Source organism: Lepidothrix coronata, unplaced genomic scaffold (genome assembly GCF_001604755.1).
Source record: "Lepidothrix coronata isolate B3197 unplaced genomic scaffold, Lepidothrix_coronata-1.0 Scaffold100, whole genome shotgun sequence".
Taxonomy (NCBI): domain Eukaryota; kingdom Metazoa; phylum Chordata; class Aves; order Passeriformes; family Pipridae; genus Lepidothrix; species Lepidothrix coronata.
Window position 1 is genome coordinate 464703 of NW_016690280.1, and position 15348 is coordinate 480050.

Below are 15348 nucleotides of genomic sequence, written 5' to 3' on the forward strand. Positions count from 1 at the left end.
TTTCAGCACCGAGGTTCCCTCTGGCACAGTGGGGCAGCCCTGGAGCTGCCGGGACCGGCCCCTGCCGTGGAGCTGCGGCAGCCGTGGGGCTGTGCCGCCTCAGACACGCTGACATCTTGTCATCCTGTTTTAATTTTTTTTTCAGATTTCAGGTTGAAGTGTGATGCCAAATTAAAAATTTTGCCCTGAGCTGTCTGCAGGGCCTCTGGGCTGCTGCGGTGCCAGCATCTGCCGGGGAGACCCCCAGGTCCCGTGTCGGAGAGCAGCAGCGGGGGGAGGCTCTGCTTCCCCAGTCTCCCCCTTTCCCCCTCAGCCTGGCAGTTCACTGCTCAAATTGGGAGTGAAGCACCCTCCTGCTGTGGGTGCTGTGGGTGCTCTGGGTGCTGTGAGTGCCGTGGGTGCTCTGGGTGCCGTGGGGGCCGTGGGTGCCGTGACCCAGCTCAGTGGTGGGGCTGGGCCAGCCCATTCCAAGGCCATAGGAGGCATCAACCAGGCGTTGTGGGGAGCAGGTAGGTCTGGGCATTGTTGGAATTTAACAGGGCATGTCCCCATCTGTTGGCATGGCATGGCACAGTGTGGTTCATGCAGGCCGCAGGCACGGAGCTCCCCGGTCTGGCCCAAGGTTTTCCCTGTATTTTACATGAAAAAATCCCATTTTCTCTATACATGAGGAGTCGGCAGATTCCCCTTGACACAGGGAAGCAGGTGCAGGCTCAGCTGTGGTGAGGGCAGTAGGCAGGTGGGAGGTCTGGGAGGTGTCCTGAGTCAGCCAGAGCAGGGGGTCACCCAAACTAGGGCTCGTTGGAGGTGATGGCTGGAGAGGGGACAGCAGAGCCGAGCCCAGCCTGGCTGCCTGCAGTGTGTCATCTCTTGCAGCTCCTTGGCCGGGATAGTGCCCTGCGAGTCCTTCTGAAATTATCAGAGTCCTGTAACTGCATCAGCCACCACAGAACTGAGAGCAGGCCCTGGCCAGGAAGCCCCATCCTGAAATTCTGGGGGCATCCAGGGAAAGTTCTCCTCACTGAAACCAGCTACAGAGCTGACACTAATAGAAAAAGACCACTAAAAAGCTGTGTGATATTGTGTTCTGCTCCCGGTCCCTCTCTCCCTTCGTTGCTGCTGGCATTTTATGAATTATTGATGTGCCAAGGTGCTGCCGCTCTCCCGTTTCCTCTGCGCTGCTCCCACTGCCGCAGCTGGGTCGGGCCGGGGCTGGGCTGCCAGCAGGGGATGCCCGGGAGGGGCTCGGTCCTGGCGTGTCCCCAGGGCAGAGCTGAACACCTCGGTCCCTGTGCTGGGGCACAGATCGAGGTTCCTAAACGGCGCAGCGGGGGCTTCACGCGAGTGTGGCGATGCCCCGCGTGCTTCCCTGCTCCTGCGAGTCTCTGACCACGGCTTGTGCTCCCCCCGGGTCCCTTCTCCAGCCCACACTGCCGCGGGCTTCTCCCTCGGCTCCCTCACTCGGAGCACACGCGGTCTGGCAGAGGGGGCTGAGCGGGGTCACCCCCAGAAGTGCCCCAGGAGAGGGGTCGGGGCGGCCGTCGGGGATCGCGGCAGGGTCAGCTGAGGGGACAGCCCGGCAGCGCTCCGTGTCCCCTCCCGGCGGGGCTCCGTGTCCCCTCCCGACGGGAGACGCTCCCGGGGCCACGTCCCAGCCCGGTGCAAGTGTGCGTGACGGGGTGTCCGGGAGAGGAGATCATCCTCGGAGCGTTGCAAATGTGCCTCTTTCCCCAGAGAGCTCGGGAATGCTCCGGCTCTGGGGTTAATATTTCATGAGGTGCTGGGACAGAAGCTGGCTCCAAGGCACGGGACAGACGTGCTCTCCCGCAGGGTGCGGGAGGGTCGCGGTGGTACCCGCAGCCACTCCCCGCGGTCCCTGTGCGGGGGCTCAAGCCAGGGACGGGGTCGGGGGAGGCTTCGTCAGGTGATGGATCTGTGCCATTCCAGAGGGCTCCTCCAATCCGGTGCTGCTTTGGCTGACTGGGACTGTGTTGAACTGGAGCCAACTCACTCCTCAGGCCCCAGCTCTGCCGTGCCGTCCTGTCCCGGGAATGGCACTGGTGTGAAATCCCAGGACGCTGCATCTCATGGCCAATTTGCTCAGGTTTCCTCGGCGGGGGCTAATGTGTTTTCCATGTTAATGTGCCTGCACGTGGCATCCAACCTGACTGCAACATGGAGCCACTAATACTACATGACTGGCTCACGTGCCCCGTTGGCAGGGGACAGGGCTGCGCGTGTCGCTGCTGCTCCGCTTCTCCACCCGGCTTTGGCCTGGGCTGACCCCAAATTTATGATATTTCAGGTTTCCTCATTAAAGGAGGAAGCAAACAACTCCTCTCACCCCATTGTCTTGGACAAGGAAGACACTTGCTCTGTTCAAAATATTTCAGGTTCCTTCACTGCCCCTCCTCTGCCTCCCCACTAAAAAACTACTGAAAAAAGCAGAAGATCTCTATTTGAAAAGTCCACCATTAAAAGGATTATCAAAATTTTTCCTAAATATTTTCTTCTGTCTTTAGATGAGAGTTATTTTGTGTTGTGAGGCATTTCAGCCTGTTGGCAGCATCAGAACTTGGTCAGCTCATTCCCCATGCGACCTTCTCAGAGCTGGCCCCAGCTACCCCTCCAGCTCCATCCCATCTGCAACTGCCTTGGAGGTTCCTCTGCCAGCAAGGGATCCAGGAATCCACCCTTCTTACCTGCCCAGAATCCCCATCCCTAAACCTCCTTCTCTGTCCTACTCCAAGGAGACCCACATGCTCATTCCCCTGCTCCACAGGAAGGGGCCTGTGTGTCCCATTCCCTCGCGAGTGCCTGGAGCTGTGTCTGTCAACCGGGGAGTCACAGGGTGTAAAACCAACCAAGCAAAGAACAGAGGTTCAGATGTTTTCCAGAGGCTGTTACATGTTCTCACTGCAGTACCTGAAGGAGGATCCCTGAGCTGTGCTAGTTTTCCTAGCAGAGATCCGCACTCAGGCCAGGATGTGGCAGTGGCTGCAGACTAATTTGTTTTGACATTTGGGGAAAAACAAATGTATTCTGAGACAACTGAGATATCAAACTTTAACTACATCTCTGACTCAGATCCTTGGCGTGTTTTGTTCCTGCTGGCAGAGCCCGTAGGGTGCAGGGAGCTGTCTGGGGGGGGGGCTGCGGGGGGGCTGCAGGGCCCAGGGGAGGGCTGTGGGGAGCTGTGGAGACACCACATGCAATGGGGGAGACCTGCTCGGGCACCTGAGCAATACCTGAGGCTCTGGGCAAATGGGCCCAGCTGAACCTTCGTTACTTTGCATCACACACGTCTTGAAAATGTAGTCCCTCTACCCAAATAATGTCCTGATTTTTGGTGGGTTTGTCCTCTAACCTCCTGCATGTGTTGGTGTTGGTGTGGACTGCAGTGTTTGGGTGTGCTCTGTGCAGAGCTGCAGCTCTCAAAGGAGCCTGGAGGGTGTGTCTCCCCCAGGGCAGCCCAGGCACTGCCCCTTGGCCCTGCCCGGGAGAGCACCCAGGGGAGGATTTGTCCCCTGTGCCATGGTCCCTTCCCCTATGACATCCCCAAGGCCTTGGGATCCAGTGCTCGAAGGTGTCTGACTGTCCTGGAGTGACTCTGACCACTGCTCCTTGCTGAGCTGGGCTGGGTTGGGCTGGGCTGGGTGCTGGAGCGCTGAGGCTCCCAGTCCTCTAGTCCAGGGGCCTGGCAGTCCCTCATCCCAGAGTCCCACATCTCCAGATGCAGAGTCCAGTCTTCACTCCAGCCATAGGGACCACAGCCCCCAGACCAGAGTCTGGAGCAAAGCCTGGGCTCCAGCAGAAGCCACTGTCCTAAGAAAGGTTTTTCATCCCAAACTGAATGTGTCTCCTGGGGTGGGCGAACATCCTTGAAAACTCAGAAGGGAAACTTCTCAAGGGAAACTTCTCAAGGGAAACTTGAGTGTGGAAGGTGTGGAGAAAAAAAAAGAGACTGGACGTTGGGATTTTTGAAGCTGAAAACACCAGTTTTCTCTGGGGAAGTGGCATGGCCCCTGCTCCAGCCTGTGCTCCCCTTGCCAGTAGCTGCTCCTTGGACCAGCCCCTGGTGCCACCACAAGTGTGGGTGAGCACCACCAGGGACCCTCAGCGGGTCCTGCTGCTCCCGTGGGACATGGGACATGCCCTGATGTGGGGATGCACACACACACACAGGCTCCTCCCAGGCCACCAACCCTTCCTGTCTGCACTGCAGCACCTGCTACCTCCCTCCTGCACCCCCAAACCCACCCATGCTGGGTGTCCCCATGTGCCCCATCCTGTGGCCTCTCCCACACACACGCTTCTGTACATCTGGGGGCTGCCCCCAGGTCCCCCCGTGATATCAGATGTGCTGCTATTGATTTCCTCTCTGCATTTGTTTTTGTTATTCATTATTAATGGGATCATTTTCCATCCTTAGTGCACGAAGGCAAATTTTGTGTAAAAATCAATTGAGTGAGCAGCGCCAATGGCTTGTTTGGTTTTCTCTGCTTTCATCTCCTGTGTGCAGGGCCCGGGAGACAGAGAGCAGGATATTAAGGAACAAGCATGGAATGGAGGAAAAAATAATAAATCAATTTTTAGTCGTTCAGAAACCACAGAAAGGGATTTGCCTGCTGAGCCTTTCATGCATGTACTGGGTATTTCCTAGTTCAGCAGGTTTCCCTTTCCACTTTACCTGGGCTGTCACTGAAAGGGAATTCCCTTTCTCGGCAAATTTCACCTGCATTTTTCATTTTACCTGTGGGAAGTGGGTTTGTGCAGAGGGTGTGTTTTGAAGAATTAATTGTTTCAGGGTGGGACCCACAGACCTACTGCCCAGGACAAGGAGCCCCAGACCTTGATGACAAATGGGAGTCCTGATCCTGAGGCACCTGGAGAGACTGAGGGGGCAGGAGGGAATGCAGGGCTGTGCTGTGGTGGCAGGACATCACAAATTCGGTATCCCAAGCACTGGCTTCATCCTGCTTCCCACTACCCCTTGGCAATGCCATCTGGCTCCAGGGCACTGCTCATTATTCCAAGGGGAAAACGTATATGGACAGCTTCTTTGTGTCTCCGCAGCAGTAAATATTGGTTCTGAATTATTCCCACTGAAATCGAAGGAAGTTAATCCCCAGCTCCAGGAAGACCAGATGAGTTTCCTGTATCACAGTGGGTTTATCTGGCATCAGAGCTTGGGGAGCCAAACCCAGGAACAGACTAAGGCACCAGTGAGGACCAAACAGGACGTACCTGATCTCCAAAGTAAATCTCAAATGAAGGGGTCAGGTCCTGTATGTGACATCTGGGCAGAGCAAGGCACGAACCTGCACATGTAAAGTGAAAATAAACCCGGGATTTTCAGACTGAAATCTGGGAAGAGCCTCTGTAGGGCTGCTGGGAGAAAAGGATCAAGGAGCGAGGGAGGGTGAGCAGAAATGTCCAAGGACTTCAGATCTCCCTGGTGAACGTATTCGAGGGGAGGAGGAGCCCACAGAAGCTGTTTTCTGGGACAGTAACTCCAGGTTTGGGAAAGTTCGTTCAGGATTTTTTTACATCTTTAAGCCACTCTCCGGGGCTGAGCAAGAGGGACAAACGCAGAACTGTCACAAAACGACAGATCTAGGTAACACCAGAACAGCCACAAATAAAACCGCAGGGCCCCTTTTGCCATTATAGGAACAAGCCCTGTCCGATCTCCCTTCCAAAGGCGAACAGGGATAGAGGTGACAGCTCCGGAGCTGTGAGGGTGTCCTGCACAGTCGGGCAGGAGCGGGAGCTCGGCGGGGTGCAAGCTGGGTTAACCCAAATCGGGTAGGGCACTAATCCCATCGGAGGGCAGCGTTAGGAGCTTTGGGTTATTTCTGCTGGATGCTGGAATACAAAAGGCTTGAGCCTGCGGTGCCCCGCGGCAGTGGCAGCACCAGGGATCCGGGGTGGATCCCCATTCCCGTGCCAGGAAATTCCCCCAGCCTCCGGCTCCGCGTTCCTCTCCCACCGCTCCCCAGCCTCTTCAGCCTCTTACCTGTGAAAAAGCCCGACGGCTCCGGGGCCGTGCCATGGAGAGCGACGGGGAAAGATGCCGTCGGAGCTGCCTTCCTTATACCGCGGTAGACGATTAATACTGCATCGCCCTTATTCTTAATTTTCTGAGCCCACAATATAATGTAATGGCATAAGGGCATTTATTATTAAAGGACATTTGATTGGGGAAAAAATCACTGGGGTTGATTGGAAAAACGCCGCGCGAGGGAGCGTTCCCGGGGACCCGAGAGGAGAAGCTGGATTCGTGAGATCCTTCCCTGATGGGGGAGAAGGATGAGACCCGGTTCTCGGGTTCGATGTTTGTCACTCATTGAAATGCTAAAGTGGAATATTCAGAGGAGGCTCGCGCTTCGAGCATTAATCTTTAATCGTTAAGGTGCTTCTGGGAATCGTAAATAAAAACCCTTTTCCCCCCTCCTGAATAGCTACAGAAACGAAGCCGCCATCAGGTTTGGTGGGAGGATGTTTGCGTTTCGTCGGGGCCGGGTGGGGGCCAGGGGCAGCAGGGGCCCAGTCCCGTGTGCCGGGGGTCGCTCCGCCGAGGGGCGTTCGTGGCGATCGCGGGTATTTCGGGTATCCCCGTCGGCGCTGCGGCGCGGGGCGACGAGGAACGACACGTCCCGGCGGATTGAAAAATAAAGCTTTATTGGGGGAGCGCGGGGCTCGCCCGGCGCGGCGGGATGGGGCGGGATGGCGGGGCGCGGAGGGGGCGGCTGTGCCCGAGGCGCTCCCCGCGGCCCCGCCCGCCGCCAACGGAGCTCGGGGGGACCCGCGGAAGCCCCGCCGCGTCCCTCCCCGGCTCCGCTCCCCGCCGGGCTCCGGTCCCGGGACCGGGCTGGCTCGGCGGGGCGGGGTGCGCTCGGGGCAGTCCGTCTGTCCGGTTCCGGGGTCCGTAGGGCCGCGCCGTCGGGGCGCTCGGGGCCGGGCCGTCAGTGCACCGCCGAATACTTCATGCGCTTCTGCTTCTGGCGCTGGTTGCAGAACCAGACGCGCACCACGTTCTTCTTGAGGTCCAGCTTCTCGGCGATGGCCGCGATCTTCTCGGCCGAGGGCCGGGGCTGCAGCGCGAAATACGCCTCCAGCGAGCGCCGCTCGGGCGCGGCGATCGAGGTCCGCCGGCGCTTGCGCTCGGCGCCGGGCGGCGGGTCGGGGCCGGCGGGGCGGGCGCGCCGGGCGGCCTCGGCGCCCTCCAGCCAGGCCTGGAGCACCGGCCGCAGGGCCGTCATGTTGTTGTGCGACAGCGTCAGCGACTCGAAGCGGCAGATCGTGCTCTGGCTCAGCGAGCCCACGCCCGGCAGCTTCAGCGCCGCCAGCGCCGCCCCCACGTCGGCCTGGGTCACCCCCAGCCGCACCCGCCGCTGCTTGAACCGCTCGGCGAACGCCTCCAGCTCCCGCGGGTCCGCGGCGGGCGCGGGGCCCCCCGGGGCGCCCACGGGCACGGGCAGGGGTCCCGCGGCGGCGGCGGGCAGCGGCGGCGGCGGCAGCGGGGCGGGCAGCGCCGGGGGCTCGGCCAGCCCCGCCACGGCCAGCGAGGGCGAGAGGTGCTCCAGCAGGTCGCCGCCGTCCAGCGCCGGGTGCGGGAGCGGGTGCGGATGGGCGGCGAGCGCGGCGGGGTGCGGGAGGGCGGCGGCGGCGCAGGGGACGCCGCTCATGGCGTGGAAGGCGGTGTCCGGCTTGAACGGGGCGTGGAGGTGGTGGCCCTTGGCGTGGGGGGCGATGTCCGCGGCCGCCAGCGCCTCGGCGCGGGCCAGCAGGCTCTCATCGAAGCTCCCGAATATATTGCCCTGCAGCTGCGAGCAAGAGCGCGCATGGCGGGGTCAGTGGGGAATTCTGTCATCTCCTCCTGAAAAACCGGCCCCGGCACCGCGGGTCCTCCCCGGAGCTCGGGTCATAAAAATTAATAGGGAGGCAGCGGCCCCGCTCCGCATCGTGCGGATTCAGGGGCGGGCGAGGGGGGGGGGCGCGACGCGCGATGGTGCTGCCGACATGAAAAAAACATTAACCCGGTGCCTGTCAGAAAATGTGCCTTAGAGCGGTATTTGCGCCGCATCCAACGTACCTGCGGGGCCGGGAGGCAAACTCTGCGCATCGCGTCGGCGCCGGCGTGGAGGCTGGGGAACTTGGGCTCCTGGAGGGCGGCGGGCACGGCGAAGGGCTGCTTGGCGTCCATGGACATCATCTCCGCGCGGCCCGCGGGCGGGAGGCCCCGGGCATGGGCGCGGGGCTGCCTCTGCCCTCGGCACTGCCCGAGTGAGCGGTGTTCGATGGCAGAGCTCCCCCGGCGCCCGCCCCCCCACCGCTCCCTCACTCATCTTACAAGCTGCCCGCCCGCACACGGGCCGCGCACGCGTGATGCGCCCGGGCAGGACGGGCAGGGCACGGGCAGGGCACGGGCAGCGGGACGCCTCGACCCACCCCCCGGTCCCCCGACCCCCTCAGCCCCGCCGCCCGCAGCCCCCGCCCGGGACCCGGGGCCGGGACGCGCCGTCGCGGGGGTCCGGCTGCCGCGCGGGGCAGGGAGCGACTCGCAGCCCCGCGTCACTCCCGCTCGAATCCTGCCCTTCCCCGTCGGGAATAAGGGAGAGCGGGCATTTCTCCGTGGGTAAAACCCACGAGCTGAGGTTTGGACCAGACGGACAGATGTCCACACACCCGCCCCAAGGGAAAACAGCCCTGAAGTTGGTGACGTTCTACCGTTGAGCGGCCGTTTAATTTTTGCTCTCCCAGTCTTGACCCATCTTCAGACACTTTTGGATGTTGAGGCACTAGGGATGCAAACATTTTGAAAAATGCGAAGTTCTTAAACAAAAATATATTCTACTTCTAGCTTTAAAGTTCCCAACACTTTTGTGAGCCTCGATAAATACGGACCAAGAGCCGAAGGAGCTGCTCTCTGGTTTCCTGACAAATGTACTGATTCAGATCGTGGACAGAGAAAAGAAACGGCAGCGCTGTGGTGAAACGGCTTCGTTTGGGGAAACACACACAGAGCAAAGATCACAGAATCAAGGAATGGGTTGGGTTGGGACCTTAAAGATCATTTCTCTCTCCCTGCTCGCACCTCGGGTCTTCCCGGCCCGGACGGGTGGCGGCTGCGGCGAGAGGGGGCTCGGGGGGCTGCAGGGGAGAGGCGCGGACCAGCACCGCGGACAGCGCCCGTGCCGGGGCGCACAAGGCGGGGGGATGCGGTAGTCCTGTTCACGCTCCCGCTCCCGCCCCCTCCCATCCCACTGCCCCCCGCCCCCGTCCCGTTCCTGTCTCGCACTCGCTCCGATCCCACCCTGCTCCCATCCCGCTCCCACACCGCATCCCGGGGTCCGCCTCCGGGCCGGGGGCGCGGGGCCGGGCCGGGCGAGCAGCTCCCTCCCACCGGGGGGAAACCGGCGCGTTGTGGAGAAGCTCCGTGCCCTGATTTATGATGAAACATTTAAAGGAAATCATTTATATTTCAGAGGCCCTAAATAGCTGCATGAAAGTTTTATCTGAAGTGGCACCGCTTTATAGGCGGCCCTGCTTGCTGGAAGTAATTAATAGAGGGATAAATTTCAGGTCTTTCTTTTGATTTGGGTTTAAATTTTATTTAGCGCTGTCTGGTTAACGCCAGTAAATAAGAGGATGCAAAGGCTGGATGCAGAGCTCGATTAGCGCCTGCTCGTCAGAGCCTGGCTCCCTGGCCCTGGCTCCGATGGCGTTCGCACAGGGCTGGCAGCTTTTCCCTGTCTCTCTGCTGTTGCTTCGTTCCCTTCCAAGCGAGGAGGAGCTGCCGGACCCCTCACACTTCCTTGCCGGGGACCCCGCACCCTCCTTCCCCCGGTCCCGCCGTCACTGCACGGACCGTTCACTGCCACAGCCGAGCATCATCTGTGTGACCGCAGCGCTGGGCTCGGGGCTGCTGTCACAGCGCAGAGGGTCCCTGTCCCAGCCCACCACAGGACACCTCTCTTGGCCGCCTTCTTTAAGCACGGTCCTTCCCTCCCCTCCCCAAGGCAGCCGAGCTGGGCAATGCAGCTGCTGATCTCCCTTTAATTAAAGCTGTAAAATATTGATGCTCCTGGCCCTGTCTGCTGCCATTACACCTTACAGCCAGGGGAGAGGAGTCCAAAGGATAAACAATAACAAGTTAAAGGAGCCCAGATGGTTTGCCATCAGAAACTGTCTGCAGACTCAAAGGTGTCAGTGCAATAGATTTCAGAGATCATTCACCTACTGGTAAATAATTAATGGCATTTCTGGAAGAAAAAAAACACCAAACCCATACCCTGATGAAACATCGCTGGTGACTCATTGGAAATCTGGAGGCAAAAGTCAGATTAAAAGCGTGTGCTATTTTATCCTCTGTCACAGTTCAGGGATTGTTATCCATTTTCCTAATACATCAAAATACTCTGTTCTTATTTAGGTTTTAATTCAAAGCCCATCACAGAGTGGTGTTGATAGGCTCTTGGTTTCATTGTATTAACTCAATCTAGTTTAAAAAATATACAGTACAGGCTGACACAGGGAAGGGCTGACTGATGGGAAGTTTGAAACAAAACCACGAATTATTTAACCCCCAAGTCATGCTGATATCCTCTCTGCCACGGACTGGGAGCAGCACTGTCTGTTACAGTCACAAAGCCAGCAGAATGTGCCCCATTAAGTGTTGAATGTGCCCCACTAAGTGTTCTTCAGTTGCCGTTTAAAATAACCACACAATGTCCTGCATGCTCAGCTCCTTTGGAAGAGGCCACTGCAGTTGAGACCCATGAGGCAGCTAAAGCACACAGAGCTCACACTGGGACACTTCCCCTTTCCCGGGGCACTCAGTACCTGCACCCTCTTCTGCCCCAGCTCTGAGCCTTCCCTCCCTTCCCCAGCCCACCACAAGGCCTGGCCAGATCTCATTGTGGAGCCCCCGTGTTTGTCTTCACTGTGGATCTGGAAAAGAAATCGTGTTTCCAGACCTGAGTCAAGATTCATGTGACAAAATAAGTCCTGTTGCTGAGATGCAGCCAGTTATCAAAATCATAGAATCGGGGGGGTGGTGGGGGTGGTTTGGGTTGGAAGGGATCTTTAAAGATCATCACTTGGCTTTGCTGAACCTCATGAGGTTCCCAGGGGCCCACTGCTCGAGCTCATGTGCCTGATCTGTGTGGCGAAGAGGATGAACACTGACTCTGAAAGGTTCCTGCAGACCCTGGGTTTGCACAGCACATTTCCAGCACCCCAAAAACATGGGCTGTGCTGCACCCTGGGTGATATGGCTGTTGCACAGCACAATCTGATTGAGGAAATATCTAGGGTTACCCAGACAGTCAATTATTCATCAGCTAAACAGCCAAGCATCAATTACCTGGCCTGATTCTCTTATTCATTAAGGAGATTGAAGAACGCACCTAAACAAAGGAAAAAGTTGCTAAGTTACAGGAGCTGCTGGGTGGAGGGGCCAAGTCAGGATTTCAAAGGAAGGAGTCTGGCAGTGAGAAACTTCCCGAGGCCACAGTGTCTCCCAGAGCACTCGGGTTTGCACAGCCCATTCCTACGCAGGGTTGGGAGCAACAGGGTTACAGAGAGCAGCAGGATGTGCTGCCCGTGACTCGTGTGGGACTGTGGGCAAGGCCTGAAACGGAGCTTTGGAGAAGAACTTGGAGGGTTAAAGTGAGGGGCAAGAGTGGGATGCCCATCACTTGGGGAAGTTTTTAATACAGGTGCGGGTGGGATGGGAACTGTTTCAGAGAAAAAAGCTGCCAGTGGCTTCTTGTCCAGGACAGGCTTCCTCTGCGGGTCCAGCAGTGAGGGCCACCCAATGCAAGAGAGCTCCAGAGGGACTGAGTATTGGGCCAGCTGCTGAACTTCCTTCCAGAGAGAGGGAAGGGGAAGTGCCTGGGTTCCGTGCATTGCTTCAGATTAAACCAGAAGCGCTCGCTCTCCTCTCCTCTTCTGTAATTAAAATCCAAGCAGAGCTTTGCCAGCTGCAGAGGTGCTCTAGTCAAGCAAAGCCTTGGACATGTCCCTGGCCACAGGGGGCTCCAAGGGCTGACCAGGTGTTCCGGAGTGTTAATCCCAGACCCAAACCAAAAGCCTTTGGCATTAGCACCTGAAGCTGCCCTGCAGCATTGCCGTGCTGGGTAATGGAGGCAGGACAAACAGCCTTGTCCAGTAGCAGCAGGTGGAAAGCTGATCAATCTTATTTTTTAATTTTTCAGGAAACAAGGTTTTGATTTGAGGTCCCAGGAACACATTCTCCCTTGGGGCAGTGCCCCTTGTACTCACTTGTAATGTGCATGAATTATACAGCTTGTTTCTCGTCTCATTCCCTGAAATTAAAATTGTAATATAGGACACATCGTTGCTTGTTCAGAACAAACCCCTTCCCCTCCTGCTGGAGAGGATGGGAGCAATGGGATAATGCTTTCCAGGGGTGGAACAGAGCACTCAGCTGCCAGGCATCTCTTCCTTGTTACATTTGCTCCTAGTTCTAGAAATACATCTAAATGCAAGGACTCTGTGCCACAAGAAATTAATGAGGAACAAACATTAATTATTCATGCCCTGAAACAGTAGGTCTGCTAATGTTTTTGCTAATCAACAAGTGAAACAGCTGCATCTCTGTCAGGGCAATCTTTGGGGGGACAGAAGAACAATGCTGACATGGACTATCCCCAAAGTCTCGCCCTCTGTCTAACTCAGCGAGGTGTGTTTGTCTCCAGCCCAGCCAAAGGAACCCAGAGCGTGGGAGTGAGAGCAGTCCCAGCCCTGCACTTCCTGGCGATGCCAGAAAAACATGTCTTCATCCTCACACCCTGCTCCTACATCCAGGGACACTGACAGGTGGGTTTAGCCAGGGGTGATCCAGGAAGTGCAGACATTGAGGGAAGGTGCCACCTGCTCCCAAAGCCAGAGAGAGCTCAGACTTTTTAAAGTCAGAGTTAACTCCCTTAACACTCCCAACAACTGAGAGTGAGCTTCTTACAGGAGTCCCCCTCACTATTATGCGACCCACAGGTAACCCAAAGTCACATGAAAAAGCGAAAAGGAAGAGAAGATGGAAGTGTTGTCTGAGTGTTGTCTGACAGAGCTTTCTCCACCAGAGAGCACACAGAGGTATGTTATGTTGAGTTGACTCCAAATAATTTTCACATGAATTACTAAAGTGCCAGAAATGTATAATTTATCAGTGTTTAAATAAATCACTGGCAGAAGTGCTTTAAGGTTACGGGCGCAGGATGCGCGGGCTGGGCTATAATTAACTCCCACGTCAGGGAGCGCGGAGCTGCTCCAGCGGTGCCACGAGACACCACCAGGGCTCAGCGACAGGGAGTACAAAAGGGGTTTGACTCCTAAAAATAGGATGAATGGCACCACAGCAGTCACAGCCCTGAGCTGGGGGCAATGCTGGTGCCCCCCCTGCCGGCCCTGGGCTCCTCCCCACCCCCTGGTGCTCCAGGGCTTTTCCCTGGGGTCCAGGGTACCTGTTTTCTGCTTGGGAGCGCTGGCAATCCCGGCACTGCCACTGCACAGCTCTCGGCAGCTGTGGCAGCGCCCGACCGAGCCTGGCTCTGCAGGGAGATGTGACCTCGACTGGGGCGCCTGTCCCTGATCACCCACAGCTGGCAGAGGGTCACTGACGTGCTGCTGGGAGTCTCTGCTGCACTGACAGGGTACCTGCCACTGTTCCTGCTGGGGGGTTCCCCTCGGGGGGTTCCCCAGTGGGAGGCACTGAGCAGTGACAGCTCCGTTTGGGCTGGAGCTTATTGACCAAATAAAATGGGTTTTTTTGAAGTTCAAATCCAAAAGCCGTTTCTGACAAAAAGTGAAATGGCCAGATGCCATTAAGAAGTAGTGAAAGAAACTTGGTTTTCTTTTGTGGGAAGAAGGAGGAAGCTCCATGTGAAGAAGAAGGAGGCATCTGGGGACACCCCACACAAGGCCTTACCCCCACCCTGTCCAGCTCCACACGCCCAGGATCCCATAGGGATCAGTCTACCTGATAATTACCAAGCAGCCGTTGGAAATTGTCTGTGGAATGATCCTGGGGAAGGAGAGAGAAACAGCTCTAGTTTATCCATTTAGGTTTTGATCATCACAGTTGTAAATCTGTCATGGAACAAAGCAGTGGCAGCACATAAAAACCTCCAGAGAAACATCAAATCACTTTTCCCTTTTCAACCCCCCTTGTGTCAGTGATATTGTCAGTAAGGGCCCAGACACGTTACACAACCTGCTCCACAGGACAGAACTGGGTCCCACATTTCCAGAGACAAGTTAAAATTAGATTCCCACCTTCGGGAACCCTCTCCAGACAGTTAATGCTGTATTCCACACAGCCTCAACCGGAGACAATAAAGACATTCTTGGCCTGACGAGTACACCAACAACTTACCTTCACGTGTCTGTTCACTTCAAATAGTTCCTGTAGACATTTGCTTCTTTCCAACAGGCTCCTTGCAGGATTCCAGCCCATGGCTGTGGGAAGAACTGTCCCACCCTGCTGGGCTTGGGGAACTCTCAGATAATATTTGGAGTGGCCAGGGGGAAAAATACATCCAAAGACACGCACACACACAAATGCTACTCCCCCTTCCACATTCTTTATATTCCCTTTTTCCATTAAAATGAATTTTGATCATGTAGGATGCAGCAAGTGCTTTGAACTGGATGCCAGACCTTTCCTGCTCTGTGTCAGGACCCATCTCTGGAAGGACGTGGCTGCCTCCTGCAGAACGAGGCTGGTTGGTGGCTGTGGACTGAGAAGGGAGATGGAGAAAACTCTAAAGTTCAACTCCTGGCACTGAGAAAACGTCCCAAAGCCACAAGTTTGTCATGGAGGGGCTCTTCAGCAGCACAGAAGAGCCAGGTAGGCTTTTAAATCACCCCCAGCAGCCGGGAGGGGCTGCAGGAGGGAAAGATTTGGAAAAACGTGGATCACAAACATTCACATTCATGAAGGCAACACAGGGAAGAAGAGGGAATAACAGGAATTGGTGAAAGGAGCACAGACCAAGAAAAAAGGTGATAATGGAATAAAATAACTTTCACCCCAAACTGTGAAGGAGTCAGAACAGGCAGGCGTGTCCTCTCAGGGCCTGTACCCAGTAGCCCAGAATGCTGCAAACCTGGGAGAGAACAAGAAGCCACTCAGGGCTCTACAACCCCCACCCTGCCTCCTCCCACATCCATTTACCTGTCTTAACACCTTCTGTTCCAGAGCACTGAGATACTCGGAAGATTTATGTCCCAGCTCCAACATAAACCAAACCTGCACACAAATTCCACACACATAAATCCCCCTTCATACATCCGCTTCCCCCAAAAGAAGTGATAATGCTC

At 56.7% G+C, this 15348-nt stretch overlaps 1 protein-coding gene across 1 annotated transcript; it reads right to left on the bottom strand.

The window, feature by feature from the left end:
* Positions 1 to 6922: 6922 nt before the first annotated feature.
* POU4F3 (POU class 4 homeobox 3) lies at positions 6923 to 8218 on the bottom strand. Its single transcript, XM_017822866.1, has 2 exons — positions 8099 to 8218; positions 6923 to 7829 (listed from the first exon to the last, which is right to left on the bottom strand). The coding sequence occupies exons 1-2, from the start codon at positions 8216 to 8218 to the stop codon at positions 6969 to 6971; spliced, it is 981 nt and encodes a 326-aa protein (XP_017678355.1). The 3' UTR covers positions 6923 to 6968.
* Positions 8219 to 15348: the final 7130 nt, after the last annotated feature.

Bases quoted from the DNA above. Each gene is read 5' to 3' on its own strand.
- POU4F3 (XM_017822866.1), bottom strand. From the start codon at position 8,218: ATGATGTCCATGGACGCCAAGCAGCCCTTCGCCGTGCCCGCCGCCCTC. The intron at 7,830-8,098 runs GTACGTTGGATG...TCTTGCTCGCAG, and splicing joins TTTGCCTCCCGGCCCCGCAG to CTGCAGGGCAATATATTCGG.